The sequence below is a fragment of the Rhinoraja longicauda genome, chromosome 7 (genome assembly GCF_053455715.1).
Source record: "Rhinoraja longicauda isolate Sanriku21f chromosome 7, sRhiLon1.1, whole genome shotgun sequence".
Lineage (NCBI taxonomy): Eukaryota > Metazoa > Chordata > Chondrichthyes > Rajiformes > Arhynchobatidae > Rhinoraja > Rhinoraja longicauda.
In genome coordinates this window covers 20,457,351-20,472,618 of record NC_135959.1, presented here as the reverse complement: position 1 = coordinate 20,472,618, position 15,268 = coordinate 20,457,351, and the positions used below count along the sequence as shown (strand labels likewise).

Genomic DNA, 15,268 nt, shown 5'->3' with positions numbered 1-15,268 from the left:
TTTTGCTGTATTTTGTGTGACTGCTGAAATTTCGCTCGGTGTTGTGCCGAGTGACAATAAAGTGTTGTTATGTTATGTTATGTTATGTTATGTAGAAGCACCGGTTGTCATAGAGTCATAGTCATAAGAGCCTTACAGAGTGAAACTTTGGCCCAACCTGCTCACATCGACCAACATGTCCAATAGACAATAGGTGCAGGAGGAGCCCATTAGGCCCTTCGAGCCAGCACCGCCATTCAATATGATCATGGCTGATCATTCTCAATCAGTACCCCGTTCCTGCCTTCTCCCCATACCCCCTGACTCCGCTATCCTTAAGAGCTCTATCCAGCTCTCTCTTGAATGCATTGTACACTAGTCCTACCTGCCTGCGTTTGGCCCATATCCCTCTAACCTGTCCTATCCATGTACCTATCTAAATGTTTCTTAAACGTTGCGATAGTACCTGGCTCAACTACCTCCTCCGGCAGCTCATTCCATACACCCACCATCCTTTGTGTGAAAACGTTATAGACAATAGACAATAGGTGCAGGAGTAGGCCATTCAGCCCTTCGAGCCAGCACCGCCATTCAATGCGATCATGGCTGATCACTCTCAATCAGTACCCCGTTCCTGCCTTCTCCCCATACCCCCTCACTCCGCTATCCTTGAGCTCCATCCAGCTCTCTCTTGAAAGCATCCAACAAACTGGCCTCCACTGCCTTCTGAGGCAGAGAATTCCACACCTTCACCACTCTCTGACTGAAAAAGTTCTTCCTCATCTCCGTTCTAAATGGCCTACCCCTTATTCTTAAAATGTGGCCCCTTGTTCTGGACTCCCCCAACATTGGGAACATGTTTCCTGCCTCTAATGTGTCCAAACCCCTAATTATCTTATATGTTTAAATAAGATCCCCCCTCATCTTTCTAAATTCCAGTGTATACAAGCCCAATCGCTCCAGCCTTTCAACATACGACAGTCCCGCCATTCCGGGAATTAACCTAGTGAACCTACGCTGCACGCCCTCCATAGCAAGAATATCCTTCCTCAAATTTGGAGACCAAAACTGCACACAGTACTCCAGGTGCGGTCTCACCAGGGCCCGGTACAACTGTAGAAGGACCTCTTTGCTCCTATACTCAACTCCTCTTGTTACGAAGGCCAACATTCCATTGGCTTTCTTCACTGCCTGCTGTACCTGCATGCTTCCTTTCATTGACTGATGCACTAGGACACCCAGATCTCGTTGAACTCCCCCTCCTCCTAACTTGACACCATTCAGATAATAATCTGCCTTTCTATTCTTACTTCCAAAGTGAATAACCTCACACTTATCTACATTAAACTGCATCTGCCATGTATCCGCCCACTCACACAACCTGTCCAAGTCACCCTGCAGCCTTTATTGCATCTTCCTCACAATTCACACTACCCCCCAGCTTAGTATCATCTGCAAATTTGCTAATGGTACTTTTAATCCCTTCGTCTAAGTCATTAATGTATATCGTAAATAGCTGGGGTCCCAGCACCGAACCTTGCGGTACCCCACTGGTCACTGCCTGCCATTCACTCCTCACCTTGAACCCGTGTCCATGCTTTGAGAAAGCTCACTCCTGAATCTCAGTACGTGGTCTTATAGGTTACGGCTGTCCATAGGCTCACCCGAGTATACTAAAAGATGCCTCCATCATTGTTTCAACCAGTGAATTCCTAAATCTTGTCAACCTTTGGGTGAAAAGAACTTCCTCAACTCGCCTCCAATCAATACACTAATTATTTTTAATTTATATCCCTAGTTATCAATCTTCCTATTGAAGGTCAGTGCATGCTTTCTTTACCCTGGTTTAGCTGGTTTTATCATAATTGTATATACCTTGATTACATCCTCTCAGCTCCCCTCTTCCATAGAAAAACAATCACAGCCTTTGTGATCTTTCTGTTCCCATCCTGATAATGCCTCATGAACCATTCAGCCCATTGTGTGCCGGCTCCCAACAGACCAATCTCATTGATCCCATTTCAGTCTGAAGAAGGGTCTGAGTTGCTCCAGCATTTTGTGTATATCTCTGATTTAAACCAGCATCTGTAGTTCTTTCCTACACATTATTCCCCATGTATCTCTGCTACTTATTCTCTCTCTCTCTCTCTCTCTCTCTCTCTCTCTCTCACTCACACATACCCATCAACTCTCCTTTGGGATGCGAGAAAATCTGGAGAAATTAGGGGAACCCATACAGTCACTGGGAGAACATGCAAACTCCATACAGACAACACAGATCGAGACTGAACCCAGGCAGCATGAGCGCGAAGCAGCAGCACTAACCGCTGCGCCACCATGGAGGCAACTATATTGTTTTAGCATCTCCCTGTTCCTCTGAGCATGAGCCACTGAAGGAAATATCCCAGCTTTTACCTACCTTACCGACCAAAACAATGAAAATAAGAATATTATCTTGTAGAGAAGAACATTGAAAACATTCATTCCCCTCTTATAAGAAAATACAAAGATTATTTACCATTGTTAACCTCCATTAAAAAGACCAAGTACTGTTACTCCAACACTGTGGGTTTTGTTCAAGATTCCAGCATCTACTGCAGTTTCTCCAAAATAGTAGATGCTTTAAATCAAAATTTCAAACATGTGAAGAAAATAAAGAAGGCAGCTACTGACCTGGGTGTAGACCGTCGACACTAGGTGTGTGGCAACTTTGAAAATATGTTTGGCTCCATCTACCCATTTGATTTCAGGACCAGTGTGCTGAAATGTACCAAAAAATGGTGCAAACAAAAATTAATTACAAACAAAAGCTAAATTTAGCTTTTATTTCCATCATCAACTAGCTCTGCAATATTCTTGTTGATGCATCCCAGCAGTCTTTTGTTTAGTATAGAGATCTAACGCAGAAACAGGCCCATCAGCCCACCCAGTCCGCATCGACCAGTGACCACCCCGCACACTAACTTTATCCAATACACTGGGGGCAATTTACAATTATTGCTGAAGTGAATTAACCTCAGGCATGTGAGTGAGTCAAAAAAAGAGGAAAAGAGCCGAGTGCTTGCGACAGGGGTCAAAAAATTGGAACATTTTTAAAAATTTACACACAAAATTACCAGTTTCAAGCCTCTTTTAGTGCATTTTAAAGTAAAAACAGACATTACAAAATAATGTGAATATGTCACTGTACACTAATAACATTTTGAAGTAAATTCGCACATTAATTGATAATCAACCCAAAGAGGTGGTAATTGGCTTTTCTGCTGCGTTTTATATTTTAACCCTGTCATAATTAATTTAGTTAGATAATCTTGCACTTAAATTTAATATTTACTCATTACAGTTCCACCACTGATTTTCTGGCACTCATGGTTCCAGAGCTTTGCTGGTTTATCCAGCAGGCCAAGGAAGTCAGCTATGAGGATAGATTTGCTGGCTCCAGCTGGGCTGGAGTTCCAGAGGCCTGGCCACAGGTTGCAAATTCAACCCACCGATCGGCCATGGAAGTCCCGATGAGGTCGAGATTAGCTGCCTTGCCCAGCCTAGGTGCCACATTTTTAGGGGGACTTCCAAGGCGCGGGGGATTTCTTGCGGAACCCCTAGCGACCTCTAGCGGAACACTAGTGTTCATTACAAGTCTGTACATCGTTTTTTTTCTTTCTTTTTTTCGATCCAATTTCTCCGTTTATTTGGCAAAGTGAAAAACGCGGAAATCTTGCAAAAAACGCGGAAAATTGATTTAAAAAACGCGTAAATCCGCGGAAACGCAGAAAATTCACATGCCTATAATCTACAAACTTGCACGTCTTTGGAGCGTGGGAGGAAACTGGAGCACCCAGAGAAAACCCAGACAGGTCATGGGGAGAACGTACAAATTACGTACAGCACCCAAAGTCAGGATTGAACCCGGGTCTCTGGCGCTATAAGGCAGCAACTCTACCGCTGGGCCCTTAGTCAAATAGACTAAACCCCTAAAGTCCAAGCAACATACTTGTGAGTCTTCTCTGTATCCTCTCTAGCTCTGAAAATTGAAAACCTGAAAATTGCAAGGGGAAAATGCTGGAATCTGTAATATTGATGTAATAAAAGAATACCTGGAAAAAGCTAATAGGACTGTGCAGAGTCAAAATGGGAAAAGGAAAATTATGTCTGACAAATCTGCTGGAGTTCTTTGAGGACATAGCTAGTGGATAAAATCAGGGGTAAACCAATGCATGGGAGTGCATTTGGATTTTCAGAAAGACTTTTGATAAAGTCCTACACTGGAGGTTGGACCAAAAATGTAGAGCACGTGGAATTGTGTGAGATATACTGCCATAGATTGAGAATTTAGCTATTGGTCATAACGCCAGAGGTGAAATAAAGCGATTGCTTTCAGGTTGTGACTAGTGGGCTCAGTGCTTGGTCCCAGCTATTCACAACTTACATCAACAACTGATAAAGCGGACTAATTGTCACACTTCCAAGCCAGCTGACCCTTCCTTTGCAAAGTGAAATTGGCTTTCTCTAATTATTTCCAGTTACCAAGAAAGATCTTTGACCTGAAACTCTTTCTGCCCAATAGACAATAGGTGCAGGAGGAGGCCGTTCAGCCCTTCGAGCCAGCATCGTCATTCAATGTGATCATGGCTGATCATTCTCAATCAGTACCCCGTTCCTGCCTTCTCCCCATACCCCCCTGACTCCGCTATCCTTAAGAGCTCTATCTAGCTCTCTCTTGAATGCATTCAGAGAATTGGCCTCCACTGCCTTCTGAGGCAGAGAATGCCACAGATTCACAACTCTCTGACTGAAAAAGTTTTTCCTCATCTCAGTTCTAAATGGCCTACCCCTTATTCTTAAACTGTGGCCCCTTGTTCTGGACTCCAACATTGGGAACATGTTTCCTGCCTCTAACGTGTCCAACCCCTTAATAATCTTATACATTTCGATAAGATCCCTGAACAATCTACTGAACATTTAAAGCATTGTGCGTTCTCCCAATCCAAACTGGGTATTTTTGTCAAAAATTACATACAAATTAAGAATTTTAATACCATCAATCACTTGCACATGGAGGGTTCACCAAATCATTGGCATTCTGTGAGGAACTATGATGGTCACCTCATGTAGCTTTCATCTAATGGCCTTGAGGAAATGCAGAGCTTACCTTTCCCATTCCCAGCTCCAGGTAGCTTAAGTAGCCAACAGGTAGATTGGCTGAGACAGAGATCTGATTCTCATTGGTAACCACCCGACCATCTTTCAGAATGGGCAGCCAGGCATAACCAACTACAGAGAAAATATGTCAAAATAATCAGAGTTTAGAGGCAGGAACTTCACAGCATGATGCAGCAGAATTTGACCACATCGGTGAATTCAAGTGTAGTCCAAATCCTTCTCCTTCTTAACTCAACATCAATGTGGGTAAAAAGTGCAACTAAAGAACCGAGACCTTCCCACAGAAGCAGATTAAAACCCAGCTGTACTGGGGTCTGTAGATCAAAGTTATTCTGAAACCAAAGCGAATACTGACGTACAGAAAATTATTCAACGGGAAAACACGAAACCTGACAGCAGAGTCTGTGGTCAGCTCAGTAAGCTGATCACAGACACAGCCACATCTGTGAGGAGAATGTTCCCATTGTCACCTCTTGGTGCCGTCGGGTATCAACTCAAGAGGAATCCTGGCTGTAAAGAGGCTGAGAAACCGAGACTCTCAGGGACAGCAAAGCAAAGAGTAAAAGGTGTATTTATTTTTCTATTAACTCTTTAAATATTTGACTGAACCTGAAGTAAAGACTGGTTCACAGCTTAAATATAACACACAAACTTTTGGAACTGGGAACAAAAAATATTTGTAACTGTTTGAATTTTGAAATATTTATCAGGGAATGCCAACTCACTCCTGCGAAATTTATAATTTGGTCCCCAAGTTCATTTCACCATAACTATGGCTCTGCTAAGAACTCACTGCACAGATCCTACAATAATGCATAACATTGCCATGATTTGCAAATACATGTCAGATGGCAGGTTATGGTGGAGAAGATTGCAACATCAATGCTTTTTCTGGAGACGTTTTCCAATTGATGTTGGACTAATGTCATGTTTTTTGTAAAAAAAAAAAAAATATTTAAAAAAAAATTGCACTATATACTGTTTTAACTGGTTCTAATTTTGGTTCTCTGGACTGTCTATGGATTAGCTAATTAATTTATTGCATCGAATGGAAGTCGCATTCCCAATCTCGTTGTACCCTATACAATGACAATAAAGATATATTGTATTGTATTGCATTGTATTGTATTGATATCATTAAGGAAAGACATCAAGTGAAACCTTGAGATTCAATGGTTTCCTTCTTCTTGGTGGTGCCTTTGCTCGAGTTGTCACAGCTGACGTGATAGAAGGTGAACAACAAATGATGCTTCTCATGGAGTTGTGTTGGGAGCTCCACTTTAACCTGAAACAGAGAGAGAATTCTTGAATTCTAGCATCAAAATCCATCTGAATCCAATGGAAGCCAGTCAGCTTTGCAAGAAATTTAACAGAGGTATGAATTCTGAAAGTCCCTGTCCAACCTTAAGAACTACAGTGATTCAAGGTGGTGACCAACTTCTCAAGGGCAATTAGGGATGAGTAATAAATGCTGATCTAGCCTGTGATCTCAGATCCTCAAAAACAAAAATTACAGAGAAATATCATATTTTGAAATAATACAGGTTCTATGCTAGCTCACTCAGCATTCCTATTCCCCACTTCCCTGTAACCCCTTCTCCCTCATATTCCCATCAACTGCACCCTGATTCTCCTATTAGCCAAATGAGGGGCAATTTACCGTGGTCAATTATCCTACCAGCTGCATGCCGTGGCGACGTAGGGGGAAACTGGAACACAAGGTCATAGGGAGAACATGTGAACTCCACACAGGCAGCACCAGGAGTCTGAATTGTGCCCGGGTCACTGGAACTGAGGCAGCAGCTCCACCTACATCACCACTATGCCGCCCAAATATTACGCCACTGTGCTGTCCAAATATATTTGTCCCGATACAGTGTCCATTTCTACCTCATCATAGAACTCTGGGTTGTGATGATGATGCAACACCACAGTGAAAGCCCATTTCGTAAACACAGGACCTCCAGGTCTCCCGTATATGCACTGTACAGAGAGAAAGCAGAAAGAAAATTAGTCAACACTTGCATTTTCTGTTATAAAGTCCGTAAATGAAAAACATTTATACATCACCATCTCCACACTGGAATCAGGGAAATGCTCAGCAGTCCCACTGGTTCTACTCACCACCTTCCAGTCTCTGTCTCTATCTTCCCCTTCCCTTTTTCAGCTCCACCTGTGCATCACCTCCCACCTCACCTCGTTCCACTTATCACAGACCAGCTCCCCCATCTCACCCCTCCCTCTCTCCTCTTCATATTCCTCCCTCCACACTTTTAGTCCTGATGCAGTGGCCCAACCCAACGCAACAACCATTTTTTGTCACCGCACATGCTGCCTGACCCACTATGTTCCTCCAACAATTTGCTTTTTTATTTGCGCTCAGTGGTCCCACATTTGCATTGAGCCTTGCTTATACTGAGATATTTTTGGTCCCTGCCGTGTAATGAGGACAGAGTTATATTGGGAAGAATTGCAAGGGTAAGACCAGAGCAGAGATTTATGGTAAAGTGATTTAGAGTGGATCTGAGGGGTAATGTTTCTACCAGACAATGGTGATTACATTGAATGTACTGCCTGAGAGCGAATGTTGGAAGCAGAGTCCCTGACAATATTAAAGCAGAGTACTTGAAATGCTCAGACAACGAGGACTCACGGCCAAGAGCTGGGATTAACGCAGATCGGTGCTCAGTGGGCAGCGGGGACATAGTGGGCCAAATCACATGAATCCATGCTTTATGACTCAATTTCCAGCAACGCACTGAGTAAATCTTGTATGCGGCAGGTAGTGTCTTACTAACTTGATTGAGCTTTTGGAGGAGGTGACAAAGGTGATCGATGAGGGTAGGGCAGTGGATGCTCGGTGCATAGATTTTAGTAAGGCAGTTGATAAAGTCCTGCATGGTAGGCTGAACCAGAAGATTAAGATGTGTGGGATTAACAGTGATTTGATCGTATGAATTCACAACTGGCTTACTGATAGACAACAGAGAGTTCTGAAGGATAGTATTCGGGCTGGAGGTCTGTGACCTTGAAGTTCTGCATGGATCAATAGACCTCGGTTGTTTGTGATATATATAAATAACTTGGACATAAATATAGATGGGTTAGTTGGTAAGTTTGAAGATGACACCACGGTTGCTGGTGCCACGGACTGCGAGGAAGGCTGCCAAAGTATACAGAAGAAAACAAATCAGCCACAGAAATGGGCAGAGAAATGGCAGATGGAGTTTAATCCGGCCCAATATGAGGTGTTGCACTTTGGGAGGTCAAATGTAAGAGGAAAATATACAATTGATGGCAAGACCCCTACAGAATTCATGTACAGATGGATCTTGAGGTCAAATTCCATACTCCCTGAAAGTGGCAAACACAACTGGAGTGTGTGGTTAAGAATGCCTATGTATGATTGCCTTCATTGGTGGGGGACATTATGTTTAAGAGTCAGGAAATCATGTTGCAGTTTTACAGGGGTTTGGTTAGGCCATAATTGGAGTATTGTACGCAGTTGTGGTCAGCCCTTTACAGGAAGGATGTCGAGGCTTTGGAAAGGGTGCAGAGGTTTACCGGAATGATGCCTGGATTAGGGGGTATTGGCTACAAGGTGAGGTTGGACAGACTTAAATTGTTTAATGTGGAACGCTGGAGGTTGAGCGGGAGACTTGCTAAATGTACACAGGATTATGAGAGGCATAGATAGGGTGACAGACCCTTTTTCCCCCCAAGACAGAAAAAGACTGGAGGGCGTAGCTTTAAGGTGAGAGGAGAAGTGTTCAAAGGAGATGTGCAGGACACGTTTGTTTTACACAGAGGGTTTCGAGTGCCTGTAACGTGCTGCCATGAGTTGTGGTGGAGGCAGATATGACAGCGGCATTTAAGAGACTTTTGGATAGGTGAATGGATGTGCAGGGAATGAAGGGATATGGGTTACGTGCAGGCAGATAAGAGTTGGTCTTGGCATCATGTTCGGCCAGACATTATGGGCCGAAGAGCCTGTTCCTGTACCGTACTGTTCTATGTTCTGTGTAAACTGGTTGCTCATTGTAAACAGACAATTTACGAAGAATCGTTGATCTCACTTCAGTAATACTCCATGGCTGACACTGTGTTGTCAGTAACAAACAGGACAATCCTTGCAAATCTAAATGGTACTGACCTTCAGAGGCTGTGACTCTTCCTCATCAGAATCCTTAAACTCCACGCAAACGGCAATGTTCCTCGCCTGCACGAAAGAAAAACAAATTGTCTTACATACGAGGAGCTGAAGATCGAGTCAGCTGGAGTCGGTTACATCATTGGCAACATAAAAGCCAGCACATCACCCTAACTCAGAATCAGTTAGTTATCCACAGCATGCAGTGCTGTCAAACTCCATTAATCCGGCATGCATAGGACTGAAGAAGGGTCTTGACCCAAAAAGTTACCCGTCCAGGTTCTCCAGAGATGCTGCCTAACCCGCTGAGCTACTCCAGCACTTTGTGCCCTTTTGTTTCTTAACCAGCATTTGCCGTTCCTTGTTTCTATGCAGAGGACTTTGGAGGTATTGGACTTGAAGACTTTCTTTAACGTTGGATGTTATATCCAAAAATACCCCAACAGTCCTTTAGTTCCCTTTTCTAAAAGATGTTAAATAGTATTGTAATTGTCCAGTGAACTACCCATGTTTAAAGAGAGTGCTGGAACTAGGACCTTGGAGAGCTCAAAGGGTTGTGAGAATCTGCGCCCCAGTATAGACAATAGACAATAGGTGCAGGAGGAGGCCATTCGGCCCTTCGAGCCAGCACCGCCATTCAATGTGATCATGACCTTCTCCCCATACAGTATGTGGGAAGTGAAAGTAGGAACTGAGGCAGACATGAATGGAAAGGAAGTGTAAGAAAATAACCGCAGATGCTGGTACAAATCGAAGGTATTTATTTCACAAAATGCTGGAGTAACTCAGAATGGAAAGGAAGCTCGGGACTGTGGAATTCGTGAGCGAGAAAGCTTCATGACAAGCATCACCTGGTGAGCCCAGTGCCAAATCATTAGGACTTCCGAAAAGCCGAATAACGGATTATCAGGATTTTACTATTTGGCCACTAAATTATAACACCATGCATTTATTTAGTACAGCAAAATGGGGAGCCCCTCCACGGACGCTGCCTGATCCAAATTACAACAATTTAAAACAATCTGCAGCTCTACAGCTAACTCATTGCAGATGCAACATTACTCACTTTTGCAAATGATTTTTGACTGTCATACTTCAGATGTTTTGGGTAAATGTAGAGATGATTGTTATAGATGGTGAACGGTTGAGAAAGCTTTGCTATGCAAGGAAAAAATTCCTCCACCTCGTGAGTAACCAAGGCCTTTGAGCTATTTTCAAAATGCTTCACTGGGATGTATGAAGAGTTCACACAACCTGCAACGACACATATTTACGGGCAGCAGTTAAAGTAATACACCAACCAGAGGCATTTCTCGGATGCGCTAGTGCACAAAATCATATGAGAAGATATGGAGACACGTGTGGCCAAACATTAGGTCAAAGAGATGTTAGTTTTTGTGTAAGAAGGAACTGCAGATGCTGGTTTAAATCGAAGATAAACACAAAAACCTGGAGTAACTCAGCGGGACAGGCAGTATCTCTGGAGAGAAGAAACGGGTGACGTTTTGGGTCGAGACCCTTCTTCAGACTGGTTAGGGTAAAAGGGAATCGAGGCAATGTGGAGAGATAAAGAACAATGAATGAAAATTATGCAAAAAAGTATCGATGATAAAGGAAACAGGCCATTGTAAGCTGTATGTAGGGTGAAAATGTGAAGCTAGTGCGACTTGGGTGGGGGAGGGATAGAGAGAGAGAATGTCGGGGCTACCTGAAGTGAGAGAAATTAATATTCATACCACTGGGCTGTAAGCTGCCCAAGCCAAATATGAGATGCTGTTCCTCCAATTTGCGTTTAGCCTCACTCTGACAATGGAGGAGACTGTGGACAGAAAGGTCTGTGTAGGAATGGGAAGGAGAATTAAAGTGTCCAGCAACTGGGAGATCAGGTTGGTTCACGCGGGCTGAGCGAAGGTATTCCGCAAAACGATCGCCCAGTCTGCGTTTGGTCTCGCCGATGTATTGGAGTCCACATTTTAAACAACGGATACAGTAGATGAGTAGATTTATTTTTGTTCATTTTTCTGGATCTGGGCATTGCTGGCAAGGCCAGCGTTTGTTTCTCATTCTTACTGCATTGCTAGATCATTTCAGAGGATACTTAAGAAGCAAACACATTGGCAAATCTGGAGTGAAACATTAAACAGACTTGGCAGGTTCAGCTTTCCTTCCTTGAAAACTAAAAGGACAAATAATTTTGTTCTTGCAGTTACTGAAACTAACTGTTGCTATGCTGAGATCTGAACTCAACTTTCTAGATTGTTAGTCCTGGGCTCTTGTTTAAAGGTGGCCTGGGCAATAATTATTCCTCGCGCAACATTACGAAACGTCAGATCATAATTTCACTGGTGCATGTGGGAGCTTGTAGTGTGTTCCTGCATTACAAGTGATTATGCTTCAAAGGAATTTTGCTGGCTATATTACATACAGGATGGTCTAACAACGGTTGTGAATGGCACTACACAGAAATGCAAGCCTAAATGAAGAATGACAGAGGCAAAATATCTGGGGAGAATAATTGGAAATTGAGGTTTGTTCACGTCAAGATAGAGTTCCCAAATAGTGGAGCGAGAGATACTAAGGATGTGCAAGAGAAGGCAATGGATGAAAGCAAAATTTGATTCAAGGTCTGAAACATTGACTCCATTTCTCTCTCCACAGATGCTGCCTGACCCGCCGAGTAATCCCAGCATTTTGCATCTTTCTTTCATGTGTCCAGCATCTGCATTTGCTTGCTTTTGGATAGCAAGATTACAGATGGTCACAGGAGTTGATGGAGAGACGGAAAAGCAGTGGAGGAAACCCGATGAGAAACTGCAGGTAAACTTACTCGGAAAATCAGGAGTCACATTGTCAATGGTGATGTCCAGGTTCCCCAAAATAACTGGAAGTTTAGACATCTTCTCCGGTCTAATGAAGCAGAAAACAATATTAAAATACAAGGTTGAGGAAGTTTTAGAGCAACAAATCAGGAGGAACAAATCTACATACTGTAGGTATTTATTCACAAAATGCTGGAGTAACTCAGCAGGTCAGGCAGCATCTCGGGAGAGAAGGAATGGGTGACGTTTCGGGTCAAGACCAGTCTGAAGAAGGGTCTCGACCCGAAACGTCACCCATTCCTTCTCTGCCGAGATGCTGCCTGACCTGCTGAGTTACTCCAGCATTTTGTGAATAAATACCTTTGATTTGTACCAGCATCTGCAGTTATTTTCTTATAAATCTACGTACTAATTCTTCCAACCCACACGATAGACGGTTCAAATGAGAAGGTTCACAGAACAGACCTGTGCTGTAGACTGCACCACAACTAGTAACCTTTGTGATCCCAGGTTCAAAAGGGCGGAAAAAATGCGTTGAACCTTTCCTGCAAGATTCACAACAACAGATTTTGGAATTCCACCACAATTAAAAAAAATACACACTCACTTCCTGAAGTCCAACAACAACTTGAGCAGGTCTTCATTGGAGAGCTTATTGCTATCTTGCCTATAAAGTGTGGAGAATCGTGCATTCTTGTCAAGTGTCCCTTGAGTATCTTTGAAGATAGGTCTATTGGAGGGAATGTAGATGTTCAGAATACAAAGTATTGGCTTTTGACAAAACAACAACTTAAAAACGCATATTGATTCAAAAACACACTTCTTATATAAAAAAACACAAATCAAAACTAATGGCAGGATAATTAGCAATATTATTATATGACAGTAATTCTGTCTGTTCCATCACATATAGTATATTGACATGCAACAATCTTCAGATTAAACACAAACCATTTTGCAGTTTTTGAAGCTATGTACATTTAATGGTCCTGATATTAAGCCCAGAGAAGGTATTTTAGAGAAAAGGGGGTTGAGGAAAGAGTTACATCAAATGTACCATGAAAAAACAGGCTGTTTGGCTCATCTGATGAGTGCAAACTCCACACTAACATCCTCCAAATCCTCAGTCATCATCTCTTCCATCCCTCTCTTCACCATGTGTTTATTCAGCTTTACCTTAAACCCATCACTACCCTTCTCCTCAACCGTTCAGTGAATAAAACGATTCTTCCAAATCTACATCTATGGTTGATTATCTATATTTTCTACATGGCATTTGTTGATTTTTGACCTAGTAAAGTAATTAAAAACTTTACTTTCAAAGCATCCAGTAAAACAATATACAACTGTTATCAGGCAACTGAATCATCCTACCACAACCAGAGGGCCGTGCTGAACTACTATCTACCTCTTTGGTGACCCTCGGACCACCCTTGATCAGACTTTGTTGGCTTTACCTTGCACTAAACATTATTTCCTTATCATGTATCTATACACTGTACATGGATTGATTGTAATCATGTATTGTCTTTCTGGTGTCTGGATAGCTTGCAACAAAAGCTTTTCGCTGTACCTCAGTACATAACAAACTGAACTGATAAAACTGAGGGAACTGCAAGAAGCAATTGGTTCAAAAAACACCAGCCTCACAACTTGGGCATCTAAAGTTATTTCTAGAATGCAGGAGGTGAAGTATGCTCCTTCAAATCCAATATTCTGAAATCTATTCTGCTCACATTGAATGCACTTCGCAGGAAGAGACTATTTGGCCCAAGTAGATCATGCTAGCATCTTTACTTCACTTAAGCCGTACAAAATCTCTTGCCCAGAGTAAGGGATTCGAGAACCAGAGGACATAGGCTTGAGGTGAGGGGGGAAAAATTTAATAGGAAACGTTTTCATGCAAAGGGTAGTAGGTGCATGGAATGAGCTGCCAGAGGAGGTAGTTGAGGCAGGTACTATCACAACATTTAAGAACATTTAGACAGGTACATGGATAGGATAGGTTTAGAGGGATATGGGCCAAATGCAGGCAGGTGGGACTAGTGTAGATGTGACATGTTGGTCAAATTAGTACGTTGGGCCAAAGGGCCTGTTTCCATGCTGTATGACTCTTACACCAATTAATTATGATGCACATGTCATCATTAGCTCTTTGTTCAGAATGTTTTAAGGTAACAGCTCCACTCTCTCTTACCTTGCAGCCCAGGCAAATGGCATGCGATACTGCCCGAGTCTGGAGCAGGTCTGCTTGGCATTTTTCAATACTTTCTGTGCAACCTGTAAATGAATGAAACTCATCAAATCAGCTCTTGGCCTACGTTGTTAGTCCTTTATAACAAGGATCCTGTGGAAATTTCATGTGGGAATTCTAGCAAGACCACATTGGGATGAAAGCACATTCTATCAAGAAAGCACAAGAGATGGCATGACCTCCACTCTTCCCATCAGCTTGGCTGTTAGACAGTGAACACGGCTTACACATAGTTAAACATGCAAAGGTGCTTCCTCGGACAAAAGGTGAGGCTGAGCCAGCTCTTGAGGCAAGGCCAAAGGGGAGATTTTGAGGAGGACCTGATTGGAGCAGTGGTGAGGTTTAGAAAGGGAATTCCAGAGCTCTGGAAAGACGACTGGAGGCATAGCCACCAATGGTGGAACAACTAAAATTGGAGTGCAGACCTGTTGGAGTGCAAAGACCTTGGAAGGTTGAAGGTCTGAAGAGTTTGTGGAGATAAGAAGAGGTGAGACCAAAAAGAGAGTTGAAGAAAAGGTAGAAAATTGTAAATGTCACACAGAAACAGGTCACGCAGAATCATCTGACATTCCTTGCGAGCTGATGTATGTTTACCTAGGTAAGGAACTAGGAGACTGCAAGACCAACAGAGACACAAACCACTCTCTCAGGGAACGAGGTTACCAAAAAAGATGCACTGGTGTGCAGCCATAGAGAATCCAACATTTAACTTCTTAGCAGCATTGGTTAGACCTGTCCATGTCATGGGATGGGTCATCAGGTTCTCTCACTCAGCTCCGAATCAGGTCATGCGTTCCACCCCCATTCCAGAACTTTGAGCACAAAGATCCTGGCTGACACTACAGGAACCACACCAAGTGGGAGTGCCACACTGTCCATAGGGATGTTTGTGGTTTGAGCGAACAT

The 15,268-nt window shown here is 43.0% G+C and overlaps 1 protein-coding gene across 9 annotated transcripts in view; it reads right to left on the bottom strand.

Moving 5' to 3' along the window:
• LOC144595138 (dedicator of cytokinesis protein 9-like) overlaps nt 1–15,268 on the bottom strand; it is a 264,207-nt gene that overhangs the window by 83,556 nt on the left and 165,383 nt on the right. For all 9 annotated transcript variants that reach the window (XM_078402228.1, XM_078402233.1, XM_078402231.1 and 6 more), the window contains exons 14-22: nt 14,306–14,388; nt 12,716–12,838; nt 12,117–12,196; nt 10,356–10,543; nt 9,293–9,358; nt 7,030–7,122; nt 6,301–6,424; nt 5,129–5,250; nt 2,653–2,739 (exon numbers count right to left, since the gene is read on the bottom strand). In XM_078402228.1, coding sequence (XP_078258354.1) covers nt 2,653–2,739; nt 5,129–5,250; nt 6,301–6,424; nt 7,030–7,122; nt 9,293–9,358; nt 10,356–10,543; nt 12,117–12,196; nt 12,716–12,838; nt 14,306–14,388 — 966 coding nt within the window. The remainder of the gene's footprint in view (nt 1–2,652; nt 2,740–5,128; nt 5,251–6,300; nt 6,425–7,029; nt 7,123–9,292; nt 9,359–10,355; nt 10,544–12,116; nt 12,197–12,715; nt 12,839–14,305; nt 14,389–15,268) is intronic.